Raw genomic sequence first — 22,156 nt, forward strand, 5'->3', positions numbered from 1 at the left:
TGTTTTTTTGGTTTTTTTCTTTAGGAAGTACATTTTAAATCACGATTGACCTACCATCATGAACCATGTGGTCTTGGCTGCATTTCTGACCTGTTTCAAAGAGCTACCGTTGATATCTGGTTGCATTTCAAGATAGAACAAAAGGCTTTCATTGATGACATTTGAGAACCAGCTGTGAGAAAGAAAATGGGCCACAGGTAAAGAGAACATGCGATATCATTTGCTTTTTAAAATTTTTTGCTTATTTTTTAGTGGGAGGATAATTGCGTCACAATATCATTTGTTTTCAATGCCAGAGGTCAGGGCACACGTCTGCATGCATGAGTGCTGAGTATCTCCGACGTGTCCATCTCTTTGCAGCCCCCATGGACTGTAGCCCGCCAGGCTCCTCTGTCCATGGGATTTCCCAGGCAAGAATACTGGAGAGGGTTGCCATTTCCTTCTCCAGGGGAACTTCCCAACTCAGGGATCGAACCCACATCTCTGGCATTACAGGTAGATTTTTTTTATCCACTGAACCACCTGAGAAGCTCCAGGTAACATGTCTCCCAAGACCTAGAAGCCCAGGAGGGGTGACCAATTAGCTGCAGGAGGAACCAGCACCCCAAGAATTAGAGCTCAGAGATGGCACCCCACTCGGCCAAAAGCAGAGACCAAGAGACCCTTCCGAAGGTCACAATCAACATCACATTGGGTGGAAGGTTCTAGCACACGTCAAATAGCCCAGAAGTCATTCCTCCTTTGACGAGCAAGCTGCCATCTTGCTGGAGACCAACACAAACCTTGATGTTTTATGTCGGAAATTTCTGACGTTAGTGTCGGCAGGTCGGTGAAGTTGGAAATGGCGGGCTCGGGCTATTTTCAGATGGAGGTAACTCACGGCTCTCCCAGGAGAATGTCCAAACCAGCCTCCTCCCATCAGATAACTTATTAACCACCACCGTGTGTCCTGTCTTGCAAATCACTCTGTCACTGCAGCAAAGGGCTTTCTGATTTGGTACTTGTCACAGATCTATTTGCACAGAACACACCCACCTGAGATGCTGGGGCAGGCTGCCTGTGGGGGGCAGGCCGCTGAGGGGATGAAGATTGCTCTCTACGCTTCTTTTTTTTTTATTATTATTTTTAGTTGTTTTTCTGGCCGTGCCCCACAGCTTTCGGGATCTTAGTTTCCTGAACCAGGGATGGAACTCTTGCCCCCTGCAGTGGGAGCTTAGAGTCCTAACCACTGGGCCGCCCGGGGAGCCCTGGTCTCTGTCCTTGTTGCCCTGAGCTGTGAGTCATCACACAGACAAGGGCCATTGCCCCTGTGTCTCATCAGATACAGGAACCCTGCTGTCAAGACAAATGCAGGGACTTCCCTGGCTGTCCAGTGGTCAGGACTCGGTACTTTAGTGCAAGGGATGAGGGTTCAATCCCTGGCCGGGGAAGTAAGATCCCACATGCCTCACATTGCAGCAAATAATAATAATAATAATAATAATAATAATAAAAATAATACAAAGATGGATGCAAAAATAAAAGATGGGTTTAGAAGGCATGATGAAGCATTTGATTTGAGCATTAACCCCGGTGATGGGACAATACTCGGGAGGCAAGTGGTTGGGATGTGTCCACGTTAAAGTGAGGATTTTCTGTTCTTAGGGATTCTCTATAATTGGAGCGGATGTGAATATCTTTCTAGAAGGTCATGACTGTAGACCGGCCTTCCTGTCTGGACAGCATTGCCTCCAGGGCCATCTGGACAAGCCTCAAAAGGTTTCCTCTCCCAAGACTCTGCCTCTGGAACTCAGGTCACACTTGGCAAGGCACCTGACAAGCAGCTTGCATTTCGCTTCCCAGGGACAGTTTAAAGAAAAAGAAGCACGTTACCAAACGATGAAAACCAGCATTATTTTGAAGAATCGGGTCTTGATCACAGCTCCCAGGCGTCTCTCGTTCTCCGTGTAAACGCCTTGTCTTCCCTTAAGTAAGGAGGCCACTGTGGAGAGCAGGGGGGGACGGTGTGTGATGTTCATGATTTACAAAGGGCAGCAAAGTGGATGGGAGCCCGCAAGTCAACTTGGAGAGCAGGAAGCAAGATACTAACCATGCTTTTCTCACCACTGCATGGGGTGGGAGTTGGGGGGCGCTTCTCAGACGCTCGGGGCGGGCGGGGGGGTGGGGGGGGGAATACATAGCTTTTAAAGGTTTACTTTGAAGTCTTTGTGGCTTCCCTGATAGCTCATATGGAAAAGAATTCGCCTGCAACGCAGGAGACCCCCTTTAGATTCCTGGGTCAGGAAGATCCCCTGGAGAAAGGAGAGGCTACCCACTCCAGGATTCTAGGGCTTCCCTTGTGGCTCAGCTGGTAAACAATCTCCCTGCAATGTGCAGACCTGGGTTTGATCCCTGGGGTTGGGAAGATCCCCTGGAGAAGGGAAAGGCTGGCTACCTACTCCAGTATTCTGGCCTGGAGAATTCCATGGACTTTCTAGCCCACGGGGGTCACAAAGAGTCTTTCGAATGACTTTCACTTTCACTTTTGAAATCTTTTAGATTTATATAAGATACACAGAGATAGTAGAGTCCCCATATAGCTACAACCAGCTGCCCCCAATGTTAACGTCTTCCACAATCACACTCACGTTGGTCAGCATGAAGAAAACAAGACTGGTACAGTGCTGTTAACTAGACCCCCAATTTTATCTGGATTTTATTAGTTCAGGAACTGTATTTTTAACAGTTTATACTTTTTGTTTTATAATAAAAATTATTTTTATAAATATAAAATATAAATATAAAATTATTTTATTATAAAAATATAAATATAAAATTTATATTTTAAATATAAAAATTAAATTTTTATTATAAAAATAATTTACTAGGGGACTTCTCTGGTGGTTCAGTGGTTATAAGACTCCATGCGTCCAACACAGGAGGCGAAGGTTCGATCTCTGGTCAGGGAACTAAGATGCCCCATGCTGAAAGGTGCAGCCAAAAAAATTAAAAATAATAATAATTTATCCTTGATTTCTTTCTTTCTTTGGCCAAGACTCTCTGCATGTGGGATCTTAGTTCCCCAACCAGGGATTAAACCCAGGCCCCCCTGCAGTGAAAGCTCCTAGTCCTAACAACCCTGGACCACCAGGGGAGTCCCATACTTGCTATTTTAAAATGTTGAAAGATTTAGCATCCCTCCTTTAGACAAGTTGGAAAATATAAAAAGAAGTTCAGAAAAAAAATTAATAACCCATGGTCAACCCAGAGACAACTACTGTTAGCATCTTACTGTATTTCTTTCCAGTGTTTTTTCTACACGCAGTTTTCACTTATTTGATGTAAATGAATCATTATTTTTTAATCACTAGGTTTTAATGCAATGTTTTTAAAAAAGCTGTATGTGGCTCAGACGGTAAAAGCGTCTGCCTAAAATGTGGGAGGCCTGGGTTCAATCCCTGGGTCGGGAAGATCCCCTGGAGAAGGAAATGGCAACCCACTCCAGTACTCTTGCCTGGAAAATTCCATGGATGGAGAAGCCTGGTAGGCTACAACCCATGGAATCACAAAGAGTCGGACAAGACTGAGTGACTTCACTTTCTTTCTTTCTTTCTAATAGGCTATGGGGGCTGTGTGTTTTTAAATTTTTATTGCAGTTGAGTTGATTTCCAACGTTGTGTTAGTTACAGGTGTACACACACTGGTTTTCAATGCAGATACAAAGAGGGAGACCCAAACAGCCTTGGTGATGTTGTCTCCCTAAGTAGCAGAGCATGTCGCTTAAAGTTCTGCAATCCACAGTCGATCCTCCAGTGACCTTTCTGCGGAGGTGTGTTTCTTTATTCCAATTCTGCCCGTGAGGGACCCACAGGGCACACATTCTGGTGCCTCTGACTCACATCCTGCACTCCCCTTCCTGTTTCCTGCCCAGCTGGGAGAAGACACGGGCCCAGACAACAGGGGGAGCCAGCCCCCTCCAACCCACCATGGACATCTCCGCCCCTGGCCCACGGCTGACCTTTCCTTTCCTCTCCTGTTTCCATCTCCCCCTCCGCCAGTTTTCAAGGACACTGGGTCTTTGGGGGCACGCCAAGGACAGACTCAGGATGAGTCCAGGTAGAAGGGAAAAAGTCCACGGGTCCCCGGGCTGTGCGCTAACGGATGCTGGCCAAGACTTCATCTAGCCCGTGACTGAGTAGGCTCACTCCCTGTCACTGATGTAAACGCACTCACTCTCCCTAGCTTCATTCTGCTCATCTCTGCAGGATGACAGATGAGGTCAGGGGTCCTAGATAATGACTGGGGCCCAAGACCTGGGGCTCATCCCGTGGCCTCCTCCCCGGGGAAGCTTCCCTGCCCTTTACCTGCAGTCACCGTCTTTCGGAATAGGATGGGGTTGCCCACGAGGACCAGTAGCAGCGGCAAGTACGTGGTGATGTAGTGGGGGATGGCGTGCTCCAGGCCCCTCTCACACCTGGGGGCGACGGGGAGAAAAACGCAGACATTCTGCAACAATGAGGCTTTGCCTGAAATAACCCGCTGCCTTATCTGAAAGCGGAGATAAGAGGACCCAGAGCACAAAGGGAAATGCACAGATCACTTCTGGCTGCCGGAAGGAAAGCTGACTCACATCTCATCATGTCTGTGGACAAGCAAGTAATCACAGAAGGAGAAGGAGGATCAATCACAGTTCTGTCTGTCTCAGAAAGAGGGCTGCTGTTTCAAGCTCCCTGCCAGAAAACAGTAAAGACAGGAAAAGACTCCGGGATGGTGGACCCCCCCCACCCCCACCACAACCCCCCTGTGGGGCCCCTTCAAAGAAAACACACACTGTTCAAGCAAGACAAAGGCACTCAATAAACTGGTAAGGTGCTCAGCAATTTACTACATGCGAGGCCTGGCTGACATCACCCATAAGATCCAAGCTCTGCCCTCGGACAACTGAAAACACCCGAGCTGCCTGTTTCTCAGGACACAAGTTCTCAAGGTGACCCATAATCATTTTGGTGGTTCTTTCCAGAAGGAAAGACAGGAATGTCTACTGATGGGTTGGGAGACTCATTCGTCAGCAACAGGACATGGTGGTGTGCTACACACAGGTATGTTACCAAAGCCGGGAGTGTCACTGAACAAATGCATAATTAGAGAAAGTGGCAAAGGGGGAGAGGGAATCCAAAGGAGAAGTTGCTCAGGTCGGACCCCAGATGAGGTGGAAAACCAGAGGAGGGCGCAGCCCTGGTGGCCAGGGCAGGGATGATAAAGATGCCGGTGCTTTCATCAGTATGGAGTGCTCAAACCAGAGATGAAAGTGGCCAGAAAATGCATGAAAACAGGCATGAAAAATGCAGTGCCCATCTTTTCTTGCCCTAAGGATGGCAATACCACGTGAAGATGGTGAGTTCTTTTTTAAAAGAAGCTTTCTTTTTCAGCTGTGAAAGCTAAACCATGGTCTACAAGGGCTTGAGGGGAGAAATGAGAAATGGAAACACGAGGAGCAAAAGATGAAATCTGAATGATGAGCATGAGGGACAAATGAATGAGGGTGGGAGCCTGCACAGTCCTGGGGGCTGTGGGTCTCAGGCTCTGAGGATATAAATGATGGAGGGTAGAGATGATGGAGGGTGGAGATGATGGGATGATGGAGGGAGAAGGTGATGGAAGGAGAAGATGATGGAGGGAGGACAGGATGGAGAGTAGATATGATGGAGAGTGGACATCATGGAGGCTGGAGATGATGGTGGGTGGTGATGATGGAGTATGAGATAATGGAGGGTGGCCATGATGGGATGGTGGAAGGTGGAGTTGGTGGAGGAATGGAAATGATGGAGGAAAGAGATGAGGGAGGATGGAGCTGATACCAGGTGGAGCTGAGGGAATGAGATGATAGAGGATGATACGGTAGAGGAGGAAATGATGGGATGATGGGGGGTGGACATGACGCAGGATGGAGGTGATGGAGGAGGAGATTAGGGGATGATGGAGAGTGGATATGGTAAAGAGTGAAGATTATGGAGGATGAGATGATGAAGGTTAGAGAAGATGAGATAATGGAAGTTGGAAATGATGGATATGGGAGATGATGGAGGTTGGAGGTGATGCATGTTGGAGATGATAGAATGTGGGGATGATTGAGGGTGGAGATGTTGGAAGATGAGATGATGGAGAATTAAGATGCTTGGGGGAGGCCTTGTGTTAATCTCAGGAGCACCTGGGCTCAAAGGAAACAGCCCCAGGATCCCACAGGTGGAGGTGAGGGATAAAAATTCTCTTTCCGATTAAGTGCATCCCTCTGTAACAGCTGCTTACTCTGTCTTTGTCCTTTTAAGGTTCCTGGGGAGAACAGGTTATTTTGAGGGGTCTACACACAGGCCTGGAAGTAGTCACAGCTGACAAGGCAATAGGACTGTGGAGACATTTGACTGAGCAACTACAAGAAATTAAGAAAGATGGGGAGAAACAGTCTACACCACAGGTCAGCAAACTTTTTCTCTAAACAGATAGGAAATATTTTAGGCTTCAGAACCCTCACAGCCTCTGTCAAATCTACTCAACTCTAATGGAAACAGCCATAGACAATACATACACAAACGGGTACGGCTGTGTGCCAATAAAACTTTATTTACAAAAGCAGGTGAAGGGCCGGATCTGTACTAAGGGCCATGCTGTACTGATCCTTGGGTATGTGCTGTGCTGTGCTTAGTCACTCAGTCGTGTCTGACTCTCTGCAACCCCATGAACTGTAGCCCGCCAGGCTCCTCTGTCCATGGGATTCTCCAGGCAAGAATACTGGAGTGGTTTGCCATGCCCTCCTCCAGGGGATCTTCCCAACCCAGCATCGAACCCAGGTCTCCCGCATTGCAGGTGGATTCTTTACTGTCTGAACCACCAGGGACGTTCAAGAATACTGGAGTGGGTAGCCTATTCCTTCTCTGGGGGAACGTCCCAACCCAGGAATTGAACTGGAGTCTCCTGCATTGCAGGCAGAGTCTTTACCAGTTGAGCTACCCAGGAAGCCCCTCCCTGGGTCTACACCACCTTAAAATCACCAAGACACTATATCCAACCTCTGATTTCCAGTTTTCCATTAAAACATAGAGTATATCTCCTTAGAGGGGCCTTGAGGTTTTATAAATGGTAAAGGGCAGGGATTCAGACTCAAAGAAATGTCTGAGACAGTTTCAGAGGCCACATCTCCCAGCGTGTGTTCAGAAGAGCACAGGATGGAGACATGAAAAAAACGTGCAGACAGCAGAGGCTGAAAATGAGCTATTCTAAAAGCAACCCTTTGAGTCTCCCAGACATCTGCAATGCATCCTTGGGATGTTCAACTCACCTGTGTGCCCAGAGGAAGCTGGTTTGAAGGATAAAAAGAAAAAGGAGCAGGTAGGGGAAAGCCATGCCCATCACAGGCATGTAGAGAGAAGAGATGCACCCCCAGCTCTGATTGTGCCTCTGAGGTTGTTTTTTTGTTTGTTTGCTTAAACACGACCCTCAGTACAGATCCGGCCCTTCGCCTGCTTTTTGTCAATAAAGTTTTATTGGCACACAGCCATGCCCACTTGCTGTATGTATTGTCTATGGCTGCTTTACCCATTAGCGCTGAGTAGTGAAAGTCATGTAACGTCGAACTCACCATTGTAAAGTGGACGACTCAGAGGCATTTAGGACATCCACGGTGCCATGCAAGCCCCACCTCAAGCTGTGTATCCACACTGGGCACAGCACCAAACCAAGACACATGTGACGGGCAGGAGCGGGGGACCCTGACCGACTCAAGGAGCCAGGCATGTGCTCGCGGCTGCACGGATCCTGGACAATGGCCCGCCCACCCACGCGGGGTCAGCACCTAGGCATGTCCTGCAGGAGGATGCCCCAAGGGGGTCGGGCGTTGGAGGAGCCCTGGCTTACCTGGTCATGGAAGGATAGTACAGCATTAGGGCTCCCTCCACGCTCAGCAGGGCGGCCAGGCCCCAGGCCATCAGGTGGTACAGCAGGATGGTACTGGGAAAGGGAGAATACAGGTCCAGAACCTCAGGTCCAGCACCTGCCCAGCCCCACACTCCGCCAGCAGAGGAGACTCTCAGCAGAGCAGAGTCTCAGCAGAGTCTGCAGAGCAGACTCTCGGCAAACAGCCCCCTGATTGTGCCTCAGAGGGTGGTTTTGTTTGTTTGTTTGTTTAAACATGGCCCTCAGTACAGATCCGGCCCTCTGCCTGCTTTTGTCAATAAAGTTTTATTGGCACACAGCCATGCCCACTTGTGTATGTATTGTCTATGGCTGCTTCACCCTTTAGCGCCGAGTAGTGAAAGTCACGTGACATCAAACTCACCATTCTAAAGTGAACAACTCAGCGGCATTTAGGACATCCACAGTGCCATGCAAGCCCCACCTCAAGCCAGTTTTGAAACATGTTCATCCCCCTAAAGGGACACCCAGACCCATTCGGGGGTCTCTCCCCATCACGCCTGCACCTCCAGCCCCAGGCAACCTCTCACCCACCGTCTGTCTCTATGGATTCACCTATTCTGGACATTTCATCCAAGTGGAAGCATAAACAACCTGGCCTTCTGAGTCTCATCTGTTTCCCTTAATCTAAGGCATTCACAGTCCCTCTAGTCAAAGCTATGGTCTTTCCAGTAGTCATGTGTGGATGTGAGAGTTGGACCATAAATAAAGCTGAGCAAGAAAGAATTGACTCTTTCAAACTGTGGTGTTGGAGAAGACTCTTGAGTCCCTTGGACTCCAAGGAGATCCAACAAGTCCATCCTAACGGAAATCAGTCCTGAATATTCATTGGAAGGACTGATGCTGAAACTGAAACTCCAATTCTTTGGCCACCTGATGCGAAGAACTGACTCATTGGAAAAGACCCTGATGCTGAGAAAGATTGAAGGTGGGAGGAGAAGGGGATGATGGAGGATGAGACGGTTGGATGGCATCACCGACTCAATGAACATGAGTCTGAGTACAACTCTGGGAGTTGGTGATGGACAAGGAGGCCTGGCATGCTGCAGTCCATGGGGTCGCAAAGAGTCGGACACGACTGAGCAACTGAAGTGAACTGAAGTGAAGGCTTTCAAGATTGACAGGAGGGACAGACGTTTGAGGTGCACAGCAAGAATACCTTACTGTTTTGATTGTGCCTTCCACTTTTTATATAAAAACAAGCTGGCATTAGATGTTTCTTGGTGGAGTGCCCACTGGGAGTTTCTGATGGACTGCGTCTCAGTTCAGTTCAGTTCAGTCGCTCAGTCGTGTCCAACTCTGCAATCCCGTGGACTGCAGCACGCCAGGCCTCCCTGTCCATCACCAACTCACAGAGTTTACTCAAACTCATGTCCCTTGAGTCAGTGATGTCATCCAACCATCTCATCCTCTGTCATCCCCTTCTCCTCCTGCCTTCAGTCTTTCCCACCATCAAGCTCTTTTCCAATGAGTCAGTTGCTCACATCAGGTGGCCAAAGGATTGCAGTTTCAGCTTCAACATCAGTCCTTCCAATGAATATTCAGGACTGATTTCCTTTAGGATGGACTGGTTGGATGTCCTTGCAGTCCAAGTGACTCTCAAGAGTCTTCTCCAACACCACAGTTCAAAAACATCAATTCTTTGGGGCTCAGCTTTCTTTACAGTCCAACTCTCACATCCATACATGACTCCTGGAAAAACCATAGCCTTGACTAGACAGACCTTTGTTGGCAAAGTAAGTCTCTGCCTTTTAATATGCTGTCTAGGTTGGTCATAACTTTTCTCCCTAGAAGTAAGCGTCTTTTAATTTCATGGCTGCAGTCACCATCAGTGATTTTGGAGCCCCCACCCCCCCAAAAAAAATAGTCTGCCACTGTTTCCACTGTTTCTCCATCCATTTGCCAGGAAGTGATGGGACTGGATTCCATGATCTCAGTTTTCTGAATGTTGAGCTTTAAGCCAACTTCTTCGCTCTCCTCTTTCACTTTCCATGTCTACCCTACAGAAATAAGAGTGCTCGTGGCCTCTCCAAGGTTCCCTTCGGGCAACGAGCTAGGGCAGAAGAACCCGGCTGCTCTCTCTGAATACCTCTGTCCCGCCGACCTCCGGATCACCAGGTAGGCGTCCACCGCATAGCAGAACAACCACCAGAAGCAAGCGCTGTACAGTAGCTGGATCCAGAGCTGTAATCACAAGCGGGGCATCCCAGCCCCTGGGTGCGGGCTGCAGGTGGCCCCGCCCCACCCCTGACGTCATCCCAGCCCCTGGGTGCAGGCTGCAGGTGGCCCCGCCCCGCCCCTGACGTCATCGGAGGGTCCCAGGAAATCCCTCCGCAGACACGTGGCAACCCTTGGAAGCCCAGACTGGGATGTGGCCTGGGGACAGGTGGGTGCCTTGGTTCCCCCGTCTGCTCATTTGGACTGGTCCAGTGAGCCCCGCCTGGTGCTCACGCGTATAGGCAGAGAGATGAAGGGCTCAGAGATGAAAGGCCTGGCCTGGCACTTTGAACCAGAAGCCCTTCTGCTGAGGATGAAAGAGGATGCGCAGGATGGACCTTCCCAGGGGAAGGAAGGCAGGGACTTGCTGTAATGCTAAGTCCCTTCAACGGTGGCTGACTCTTTGCGACCCCGTGGACTGTAGCCCGCCAGGCTCCTCTGTCCATGGAGATCCTCCAGGCAAAAAGTACTGGAGTGGGTGGCCATTCCCTCCTCCAGGGGATCTTCCCGACCCAGGAACTGAACCCACGTGTCTTATGTCTCCTGCATTGGCAGGCGAGTTCTTTTACCACTAGCATCACCTGGGAAGCCCACGAATAGATGTACTTAGATACAGTTTTGATAAGTACATACCTGCAATAAATCAATAACTTTCTTTTTTCTTTTCCTTCCATTTTTTTTTTTTTTTTTTTTTACTAACCAGTTTGTTTTAACTGTGGCTAAATCTTAGGTAAGGATTAAACGTGTGTTTAAGGATGGGGGAAGGAAAATATTAGTGCAGTGGTTCTCAAACTGGAGTGAGGCTCAGAGGCCACTGGTGGTTGTGTAGTCTCTGAGTCATGTCTGACTCTTTGTGACCCCATGGACTGTAGCCCACCAGGCTCTTCTGTCCATGGGATTTTGCAGGCAAGAATACTGGAGTAGGTTGCCATTTCCTCCTCCAGGCGATCTTCCTGACCCAGGGATCAAACTCGCATCTCCTGCATTAACAGGCAGGTTCTTCACCTGTGAGCCACCTGGGAACCTCCAGAGACCCCTGGAGGGTTTGTTAAATCACAAACAGTTCCCCCAACACAGGGTTCCTGGTCAGTGGGGTAAGGGTGGGGTCTCTGAGCTTTTCTAAAAACCACACTGGGTTGGTGGAAGGGTCAGGACCACACTTCAAGGACTCAGTGTAACAGAGGGGAGTGAAGGGGTGGGGAGGGGGACCAGGGGAGCCACACTTACTGCACTCCCCATGCAGAAGACAGCTGGCCACACGTCTGTCCTGTTCACGGCGGAGATGTCGTCCACGAAACTCGGAAACCCTAACCACACCGCAGACCGGACCACGATACCTAAGGGGCAACCAGGTGATAATGCTTTCTTTGTATCTGCTCCTGACTCATACCTAAAGGGGACCTGGTGACTGTAAAAATGGTGGATGTACAAATGGACGCATGGACAGATGAGAGGATGGATGGATAGAAGATAGGAAGGGAGAGACAAAGACATGAGGGAGGCAAAGAGGAAAGATACACATGTTTGTGTGTGCAGGAGAGACAGAGAGGAAAAAAAACAGACTCAGAAGATAAGGATTATGGTTGCGGAGCAATTGCAGGCACTTTGATTTCCACTTTCACTGACATCAGCTACAGCCATGTCCCTTATTTTGCTTGTTCGTTTATTTGCCTCTAAGAGGCGACGGTGTGAATAACAGTGTGTATTTCTTGCCTATATTTTTAGTGTCCAGCTTAACTAGTCCTCATGTTAAAAAAAAAAAAAAAAAAGAATGACTGAAAAAAAAAAGCACATTCTTTCTTTTTTAATTTTTTAAAAAAAGATGTATTGATTTATTTTATTGATTGGTCTTTGTTGCTGCTAACAGGACTTTCTCTAGGTGCAGCGAGCAAGGGCTGCTACCCTTGGGCTTCTCGTCTCTGTGGCTTCCTTGTTGCAGAGAACCAGCTCCAGGGTACCTGGGCTCCAGTAGTTTCATCGCCTGGGCTCAGCAGTCATGGCTCGTGGCCTCACTAGTTGTGGTGCATGGGCTTAGTCGCTCCACCGCACGTGGGATCTTCCCAGACCAGGGATCGAACCCGCGTGCCCTGCATTGCAAGGCAGAGTCTCAACCACCAGACCACCAGGGAAGTCCCAAAAAAGCTTATTCTGAAGTTGTGAAAGAGAGTTACTCCGTTCTTTAAAAAAAAAAAAAAAGAAGAAGATTTTCACAAGGTAGCTCTTGATAATCGACTTCTGACATTTATTATTTGTGAGTTTTCCTTGCTCTTAGATTCAGATACCTAATTCGCCTCTAATCAGTATCCACACTCGAGGTGTATATTAGGATTGTTAGGTTTGCAATAACATCTGTTTGAGTGTACACTGCATAACACAAAATGCTCAAGGGGAGATGAACAGTACAGACTTGTATACTACTAGCATAATGTGTATAGTTGGCATACAACACATATACTTCAAAATAGGCAACCAAATATACACTGTGTCCTACACCACCAAAGGGAATTATGGACGCTAAAATCCTAAAGATGTCGCTTCTCATTCTTCAGCGCAAATAACAGAAATAATGTTTTCTTCCAAATAGTGCTTTGTTGTTTTCACTAGAGAGTTCTGCTTTGAGCTCAATAAACACCTTATTATTATTTTTTTGCATGTATATGAGGTAACGGGTGTTTAGGAAACATTTTTGGTAAATGTGAGTCTTTGTGCTGGATACATAAATGTTTCCTGGTGCTGTGTGTCCATGAAGTCTCAGTAAAGCTGGGGCAGGAGTTCCCTGGTGGTCTAGTGGTTAGGATTCTGTGGTTTCACTGCCATGGCCCAGGTTCAATCCCTGGTCAGGGAATCGGGATCCCACAAGCTGTGCAATTTGTCTAGGGGAAAAGAAAAAAGATTTTAAAAAATACTGGGTAAAAAAAACACCCCATGAGACACGCATCTGTATTTCTTTCTGTCTTTATTTTGGCTGCACTGGTCTTTGCAGGCTTTCCCTAGTTTCAGAGAGTCGGGGCTACTCTTCACTATGGACTTCTCATCGCCGTGGTGTCTCTTGTTGTGGAGTGCAGACTCTAGGTGGGTCGTGGGCTTCAGAAGTTGTGGACCTCCGTTTCTACAGCAGAGGCTCAGTAATTGTGGCTCACAGAGACTCTGCAGTATGCAGGATCCTCCCGGACAAGGGATCGAACCCGCGTCCCCTGCATTGGCAGGTGGGTCCTTTTCCACTGGACCACCAGGGACGCCTTGGCATCTGTGCTTGTTATTTTTCAGCAAGGAGGTCCAGACACCTCCTGCCTTGCCCTGACTCCTGCTCCTGCTCATTTGCCCACAGTGCCATGTACCTTCCTTCGAAAGGCCAAAGGATGTACCAATCTTATTTCCTGACCCCCAGAAGATGTTTGGTTGCAACTCTATTTCCAGATATTCAAGTTTCTGAAACTATTAAGATGCTTCCCCCAAATGCTTCAGCAGAATCAGGGAGAACACCGATTTTTTTTTTTAATTTAATTATCCGGTACCACATTCGCTTGGTCGCTAACAGAAAGGGAAGTATTCCTTCCTGTCTTACTCCAATCTGAAAAAGTGACTAAGAGGTTCAATAGCACGTGTCTGGAGTCCAGATTCTTGAGCATCTCCAAGCACAAAACAGCAAGAGGAGCAGGAGAGCCAGGCCCTGGGACACATCCACCAGATATCTGGTCCAGGTGGCTAGAAGCTGCTCTTACACCCTCAGGACACAGAGGTGGAAGGCACTCAAATACCATCAAGGCCTCTCCTTCAAGAGCAGATGACTCCAACATGGCCAGCACCTGTCAGCGCTCACAGAACACAGACGCTCTTTGGATCCTGATTTGAGCTAACTAACCGAAAACTGGCATGTGTGACATGCCTGAACATGTAGCGGTGATATGAAGGAATCGGTTTTCCTTATTTTTTAGGCAGTAATGATATCAGTGTGATATATTTATATATATAATTATATATTATAATATGATACTATATTATACTTAATATAACATATTGGGCTTCCCTGATGGCTCAGAAGGTAAAGTGTCTGCCTGCAATGCGGGAGACCCAGGTTCGATCCCTGAGTCAGGAAGATCCCCTGGAGAAGGAAATGGCAACCCACTGCAGTATCATCGCCTGCAAAATCTCATGGACAGAGGAGCCTGGTGGGCTACAGTCCATGGGGTCACAAAGAGTCAGACACAACTGAGTGATTTCACTTCACTAATATAACATAGTAAATATATTATATATTGTAATATATAATAATATTGTAACATACTACACAGTATATGGCTTCCCTGGTGGCTCAGTAAAGAATCTGCCTGCAATGCGGGAGACCAGGGTTTGATCCCTGGATTGGGAAGGTCCCCTGGAGAAGGGAATGGCAACCCACTCCAGTATTCTTGCCTGGAGAATCCCATGGACAGAGGAGCCTGGTGGGCTACAGTCCATGGGGCTGCAAAGAGTCAGACATGAGCGAGTGAATAACATAGACACACATGTAGTATACAGTATGTTACAAGAGACATAAGTTATATATTATAATTATGCATATAATTATATATATATGTTGAAATCTTCTACAGTTACATACTGAGATTTGCGTGGATGAAACAATATAAATTCTGGGATCTGCTTCAAATTAATTCAGTGGAGAGTGGGGTAGAGGGATGAGGTATAGAGGAAGCTAGGTGATGAGAACAGGGAGTTCATTATACAGTCTCTCTACTTTTGCATATATGTAATAAAGTCCAAAATAAAAAGTTTAAAAGGTCAGCAGTATCAAGCTTAGAGTTCGTAAAACATGCCATGCTAGGGTTGAAAGCAGGGGTCAGCAAAGTTTCTGTAACGGATCAGAGAGAAAACATTTTAGGCTCTATGGCCCACACTTTGTCTATACAACACTCACTTCTGCCCTGTGGGGGATCGGGGTGGGCGGAAGATGTGGCCTCGACAGGGTACAAGTGCAGGGCATGGCTGTGTCCCCATCAGACTCCACTTGTGGACGCTGACATTCACGGGATGCTTACGTGTCAGAAATACTGTTGTTCTGTAGATTTTTTTAAAAGCATTTATTTTCTTGGCTGGGCCAGGTCTTAGTTGCGGCAATGTGAGATCTTGTTCCCTGACCAGGGATCGAACCCGGGCCTCCCACCTTGCAGGCAGACATTTTACCATCTGAGCCACCAGGGAAGCCCCTGTAGATTTTTAAAACACACTTTAAAATGTAAAAACGTTCTTCACTCATGGCCCGTACATAGAAAAGCAGGCTGGATTTAGCCTAGAGACTACAAGTTTGCACACCTGTGATAAACAAAACTCAGATGGATACATAGACAAAAAAGGAAATAAAAATTTTATCGTATATATGGAGTTTTCTTCCTGATCCTGCTAAATTGGTTTGGAAACAACTGCATGTGTGTGCACTCAGGCCTGATAATATTAACTATTAGTTTCTCACTGGTGTAGCGATCATGGAACCATTGTATTTTCTGGGTTCTCCTTCACAGCACTGCCTGAAGTTTCCCTAATAAGAGCAGTAACAAATACATCAAAGTGTTAAAGAAAAAGAAAAAAAAGAAGTCCCTGGAAGCAACTTTTACCCATCTTGTATTGCAGATTCTACTCCTCCTCCCATTGTGTCCCTGGGAAGCCATCTCTGGATCAGTCCTCCCACCCGTGGGCCAGGCGCTCTCAACCACTCACATCTGGTACCCACTCCCGGGGGAGGGGGTCCCCATTTGCACACGGAGGGGTCCCCACTCACGGCCGCTTGCCCTGAAACATATACCACCCGCCGGCTGGGCACTCCCACTCTTACACGGGGCTCCCCACTCGCAGGCCGCACACCTTCAACCGTGCACAGATGGGTCCGTACCCATGTGCAGGGTGCCCTCATCCTTGCACGGAGGGGATCCCACCCACCTGCCGGGCGCCCTCAACCACTCACAGACGGGTCCCCCACTTGCAGGCCTGGCGTCCTCACCCGCATATGGACGGGTCTCCAGTCCCGGAGACCAGGCGCGCTCAACCGCGCATGGAGTGTTCCCCATCCGCGGTACGCACACCCTGAACCATGCTCACCACTCCCGGGACGGGTGTCCTTCCCTGCACATGAAGGATTCCCCTGATGAGGGCCGTGTTCCCTCAACTCCCAAGAAGGGGGTCCCCACTCGCGGGCCCCGTGCGCTCAACTGGGCATGGAGGGGTTCCCACCCGCGGGCCGTGTGCCCTCAACCGCGTAAGACGAGGTCTCCATTCGCTGGCCACGCGCCTTCAATGGCACACAGAGGGGCCCTGACCCAAGGTGAGCGTGCCCTGAGAAACGCAGACAGCTCCCTGCTCGCGGGCCAGGTGTCTTCAACTGCGCACGCAGTGGTCCCCACCACGGGCTGTGCGCCCTTAACCTCGGACAGAGGCGTCCGCACTCGCGGGCAGCGCGCTCTCAAGCACACACGGAGGTATCCCCACTCAAGGGCCGCGGGCCTCAACTGGGCGTGGAGGAGTCCCGACACACACTATGCGCACCCTGGAAAACCCACAGACAGGTCCCAACTCGCGGCCTGACGTCCTCGCCTGCACACGGAAGGCTTCCCACCCATGGGCCATGTGCCTTCAACCGCGCATGCAGTGGTCCCCACCACAAGGCTTTGCGCCCCCAAACGCTCACGCAGTGGTTCCCACCCGCGGGCCGTGCGCCCTCGAACACACACAGAGGGATTTCAGCTCGCGGGCCACACACCTTCAACCGCACACAGAGTTGTCCTCACCACAAGGCTGTGCGCCCTCAACTCCCATGAAGGGCGTCCCCACTCGTGGGCCACGAGCTCTCAACTGGGCACAGAGAGGTTCCCACTCGCAGACCCATGGGCCGTGTGTCTTCATCCGTGCACGCAGTGGTCGCCACCACAAAGATGTGTGCCCTCAAGCGCTCACGCAGTGGTTCCCACTCGCAGGCCATGGGCCCTCAATTGGGCACGGAGGGCTTCCCACCAGCGGACTGGTGCCTTCAACTGCACACGCAGTGGTCCCCACCTGCGGGCCGTGCGCCCTCAACCGCACACAGAGGGGACTCCACTCTCCGGCCATTGGCCCTCAACTGGGCACGGAGGGGTCCCGACCCATGGTACTTGACTCCTGGAGAACGCTGCAGATGGGTCCCTACTCATGGGCCTGGTGTCCTCACCCACACACGGAGGGGACCCCACCGGCAGGCCGTCTGCCCTCAACCGCGCACGGAGTGGTCCTCACCAACAGGACTGTGCGCCCTCAACTCCCACGAAGGGCGTCCCCACTCGCGGGCCACGCGCTCTCAACAGAGAGGTCCCCACTTGCGGGCCATGGGCCTTCAAATGGGCATGAAGGGGTTCCCACCCCGAGCCGTGTGCCTTCACCAGCTCATGGAGGGGTCCGCACTAGTGGGCAGCGCGCCTTCAAGCACACAGGGAAAGATCCCCACTCGCGGGCTGCGGGCCCTCAACTGGGCACGGAGGGGTCCGTACCCATGGTGCGTGCGCCCTAGAAAACGCACAGACGGGTCCCTACTTGCGGGCCTGGCGTCCTCACCCTCACACGAAAGGGTCCCCACCGTTGAGTGTCCTCAACCGCGCACGCAGTGGTCCCCACCTACGACGGGCTGTGCACCCTCAACTCCCACGAAGGAGTCACCACTGGCAGGCCGCACCCCATCAACCTCACACGGCGGCCCACCCGCGGGGCCGCGGGGTCCTCAACCGCGCACGTAGGCCCGCCCTGAAAAAACGCACAGACGGGTCTGTACTTGGGGGCCGGGCGTCCTCACCCACAAACTGAGGGAGCCCTACTCGCGGGCTCCGTGTGCTCAACTGTGCACGGAGGGGTCGCCACCTTTGAGCCGTGCGCCCTCAACCGCGCACGCAGTGGTGCCCACCTACGACGGGCTGTGCTCCCCCAACTCCCACGAAGGGGTCCCCACTGGCGGGCCGCACCCCGTCAACCTCCCACGGAGGACCACCCGTGGGCCGCGGACTCTCAACTGCGCACCTAGGCGCGCCCTGAAAGAACGCACAGACGCGTCCCTACTTGGGGGCCCAACATCCTCAGCTACAGAAGGAGCCCTACTCGCGGGCCGCGCGCGCTCAACTGCGCGCGGAGGGGTCTCCACCCGCGCAGTACGCGCGGACCCTGAACCACGCACGGAAGGGTCCGCAGCTGTGCGCCCTCACCTCCCTCACCTCCCAAGAAGGGGTCCCCACCCGCGGGCCGGGCGCCCTCACTCGCACACCGCCGGGTCCCCCCCTCCCCCGGCCCGCGCGAGTCGCGCGCTCACCCAGGCAGCCGAGCAGGTCGCAAGCGGTGGCGGCGCGCACGATGCGCACGGAGGCGGGGCCGCGGGCCGAGGTCCGCGGCGGGGCCAAGACGACCCCGGGGCCGGCGGGCCGGCGCCCGGGCCGCAGCTGCAGGAGGCCGAGCGCCAGGCGGAGCGCGCCGCTGCCCAGGCACAGCGCGTGGAAGGCCCGCGGCTGGAAGCCCAGCGCGAGCTGTGTGGCGGCGTCCCGCGTGGGGCAGCAGAAGGTGCCGAGGCGCGGGGAGGCCATGGGTCGTGCTGGGGACGCGCGCGACTCGGGTTTGCCGGCCGGCCTGGGTCATGTGCTGGGCGCGGGGGCCGCGGGGAGGGGGCGTCATGTGCCCTGCGCCTCCCCGCGGCCCCCGCCCGATCCCCGCCCCTCGCTGGCAGAAAAGGCGCCAGGCTCGGTGAGGGCAGCGCAGAACGCCACGAGGCCTCACGAGGGTGATGCTTGGTAGCGAGGAGGAGGGGTGGGGGGCGGAGAGCTCAGGGTCGGGGAAGTTCGCTTTCTTGCCGGTCAGCAGGCCTTCCCAGGGTGGGAGGCGGTTAATTCTCCAGAACCCAGAGCCCCCAACACTGCTGTCTCATCTTAACCCATCTCCCCCAGAAAGCATGCACTCTTGCCAGGTCTGACCAGTCTGAGTCTCTGACATCCTTCATTTTGATCCGTTGCCAGTTCATAAACAGTGACCCTGCGGTGATTAGCCTGAAAATACTGCTTTTCTATGAGCGCTCTCCACCACGGAAATCACCCCATAGAGCTAGGACTTTCGCTGGAAATCAACAAACCTTTGAAGAAAGGGGAAACTCTTTTGCCAAACTGGACACACACACACACACACACACACACACACACACACACGTTTTGTACCTTCAGGTCCGCTCCATTTTTAGTCATCTCAATAATGTAGGGTTAGATTTTTCACATTGTATATTAGCTTTCAAGAGTAACTCTGTTTAGGAAAAAAAAATGTTCAAGTTTATCCAGATTTTCTTAAAGTGTGTTAGTCGCTCATTCGTGTTCGAGTCTTTGTGACCCCCGTGGACTGTAGCCCTCCAGGTTCCTCTGTCCATGGGATTCTCCAGACAAAAATACTGGAGTGGGTTGCCATGCCCTCCTCCATGGGATCTTCCGGACCCAGGGATTGAACCCAGGTCTCCTTCATTGCAGGTGGATTATTTACCGTGTGAGCCACCAGGAAAGCCCGACTGCTTTCGTTTTTAGAGGAATTGCATTACACATTGAAAATCATGCTGAATTCTATACGCGTAAGTTTCAAAATGATATTAGTACTATTGGTAATATACTGAGTGAGCTTTAAAAAAAAACAAACCACCAACAACAATTCTTCAAGCTTGAAAAATAAGAGCCCCATCTAAGTTACGGCTTTACCAAAAGTGAAAGTGAAAGTTGCTCAGTCCTGTCCGACTCTTTGCGACCCCATGGACTATATAACCCATAGAGTTCTCCAGGCCAAAATACTGGAGTGGGTAGCCTTTCCCTTCTCCAGGGAATCTTCCCAACCCAGGGATCAAACCCATGTCTCCTGCATTGCAGGCAGATTCTTTACTAACCAAAACTTGAAAAAAAGAAAAACACCAACTCCATCATACTTATCATCAGGAAATTTAACAGGCCCATTTGCAGCCAGGAGCAGACAGTCTTTGACCTCCTCCCAGCAGTGAACATGCCATCTCAGAATTTTTCCAACCAGAGGTAAGGCGTCCCTATGCTTTTCCTCCACCTTCTCCCATGCCAGAGGTTCATCTCCATTTCCACCACCAGCTTTGCAGTTTTAAGACAGACAGAGTTTGGCCTCAGCTCCTCAGCCTTCCTCCTGGGAAACCACAGGACTGGGCTTCTGTTGGGGCGGAAGGCAGAGGGGAGGTCACTGTGAGATGGAAGCAGAGCTTCTAACCAGGAGCTGCAGACGCTGCCGCTTCAGAAAGATCCGCGCTGGCTTGCCTGGAAGCAGGGGGCAGCTGCTGTGATAGAAGTCAGAACACACACTGACGCTGTGGAGATCGTAACCACCCTTGGAGAGTATGCACTTGCTTGTAAACACAGGACAAACCATCGTAGGACTACTCCCCACACCCTGATTCCTTCAGAGAGCGGAGATCTCAGTACCTGTTTGGAACAGCTGATCTTCTACTTCCTTGGCTCCTGGAAAGCAGAACATTCTTTTGGAAGATCGTGTGTGGAACGTGCCTTAGAAGATGAAAATGCCACGTCTGTTCATTTGCCCTGATGCCAAAGGTTCCGGGGGCGGATCCGTGCAACAGCGTCACTGCATTTCAGTCTGTTTCTGCCCAGTGTCCTCCAGAATGGAAAAAATGCTCAAGGTTGCCTACAGAGCTTTAAGAGAATAAAAAAAAAAGCATTGTGGTGAGTTACATCTTGGCATTCAACTCCTTTTCTGTCCCCCTACCCCCCACCCCGGGGGGAATTCAGTAGCTCTTCAAATATTGCACACAATGGATAGGTTTTGAACCTGGGGCTTAGTGGCTCAGTAAACAATCTGCCTGCCATGAGGGAGACCAGGGATCCATCAGAGGTTGGGAAGATCCCCTGAAAAGGGAACAGCAGCTAGCCATTCCAGGATTCTTGCCTGGAGAATTGCGTGGACAGAGGAGCCTGGCAGGCTACAGGCCATGTGGTCACAAAGAATCAGACTCCAACTGAGTGACTGAGACTTAGAAATCAAAGAGTCTGGCCTGTGGTTTTTGTGGGGAATTAACCTCACCTGACTTGGCTTCCTGAAGGAATCCCAGCCTTTGCTCTGAAGAAACAGCAGAAATGGATGGCTTGAGAAATAGTGCCTAAGAGAGCAGTCAGCAGAACATGCGGTGCTGCCGCCATGAGACTGTCTTGAAGTCCATGTCTCAGCCTGCAAAGAGATGAGCCCAGGCTGGAAAGGAGAGGGTGGAGTTTGTGTCCAGAGACAAAGAAGGAACCCAAGCTAACTTGAGTAACCTTATCCGAGTGCCTTCCGTGAGTTGGCTGCACTGGACAACTTCAAGTCTGGCTTAACTGGCACCCCCCACCCTCGTGGCTCATCTTTCTATCTCCAGTTTCTGTCCAAGGCAGCAGAAGACGTGTGACGTGTCCAAGCTCACAGAGGTCGTAGAGCTGAGACTTCAATCCAGGCAGATCACTGTGTCAGCTCCGGCAGGGAATAGGAGGTTCACCACCCCGTCAACGTGAGTGTCCGCAAAGGGGTCAGACCGACCTAAGCACTCTCTGCGACTTGCGTCTTGAAGCAACAAGAAGTCCACTTTTGAGAGGCTGGAGGCAGGTCGCAGGTGGTCTCAGATGTGATGGCATCTGAAGGTCACTGCACTTTCAAGGAAGTGTGTGTTGGGGGGAGTGTTGTGGTCTGTGCACCGGTTGGAAAAGTTTCCAGAGATGAGGCAGAATGAGAGGAGAGGAGAGTTTATCAGAGTGGGAGAGGCTTTTAGAACAGGGGGCCGGCTCAAGGGAGGGCTGACCCCTTTGATGGGCTAGCTGCCCATTTTTATAGCCTCAAGACAGAAAATTCCTACTCGAAGGGTGGCATTAGGTGATTGGTTAGGATACTATGTGTGTTAAGTCGCTTCAGTCATGTCCGGCTCTTTTTGAGATCCTATGGGCTGTAGCCTGCCAGGCTCCTCTGTCCATGG

At 50.8% G+C, this 22,156-nt stretch overlaps 1 protein-coding gene and 1 long non-coding RNA gene across 4 annotated transcripts in view; one reads left to right on the top strand and one right to left on the bottom strand.

Annotated features, from left to right (window-relative positions):
* GPR143 (G protein-coupled receptor 143) overlaps window positions 1-20,713 on the bottom strand; it is a 34,968-nt gene extending 14,255 nt beyond the window's left edge. Inside the window, exons 1-7 of one of the 2 annotated variants that reach the window (XM_043459521.1) lie at window positions 20,625-20,713; window positions 11,389-11,498; window positions 10,034-10,128; window positions 7,888-7,980; window positions 4,344-4,453; window positions 1,873-1,981; window positions 55-172 (exon numbers count right to left, since the gene is read on the bottom strand). In XM_043459521.1, coding sequence (XP_043315456.1) covers window positions 55-172; window positions 1,873-1,981; window positions 4,344-4,453; window positions 7,888-7,980; window positions 10,034-10,128; window positions 11,389-11,498; window positions 20,625-20,676 — 687 coding nt within the window. In that variant the 5' untranslated portion in view covers window positions 20,677-20,713. Of the gene's footprint in view, window positions 1-54; window positions 173-1,872; window positions 1,982-4,343; window positions 4,454-7,887; window positions 7,981-10,033; window positions 10,129-11,388; window positions 11,499-18,475; window positions 18,768-20,624 lie in introns of those variants that run through there. The other variant, XM_043459520.1, reaches the window with a different exon arrangement.
* On the top strand, window positions 4,434-14,149 carry LOC122435383. 2 transcript variants are annotated; one of them, XR_006267660.1, is made up of 5 exons: window positions 4,434-5,078; window positions 6,306-6,451; window positions 9,951-10,062; window positions 11,405-11,513; window positions 13,145-14,149. It is a non-coding gene; the product is annotated as an uncharacterized LOC122435383 (long non-coding RNA). The 2 variants fall into 2 exon arrangements; XR_006267661.1 differs by having other exon boundaries at window positions 13,490-14,149.
* Window positions 20,714-22,156: the final 1,443 nt, after the last annotated feature.

The sequence above is a fragment of the Cervus canadensis genome, chromosome X (genome assembly GCF_019320065.1).
Source record: "Cervus canadensis isolate Bull #8, Minnesota chromosome X, ASM1932006v1, whole genome shotgun sequence".
In the NCBI taxonomy this organism is placed as follows: domain Eukaryota; kingdom Metazoa; phylum Chordata; class Mammalia; order Artiodactyla; family Cervidae; genus Cervus; species Cervus canadensis.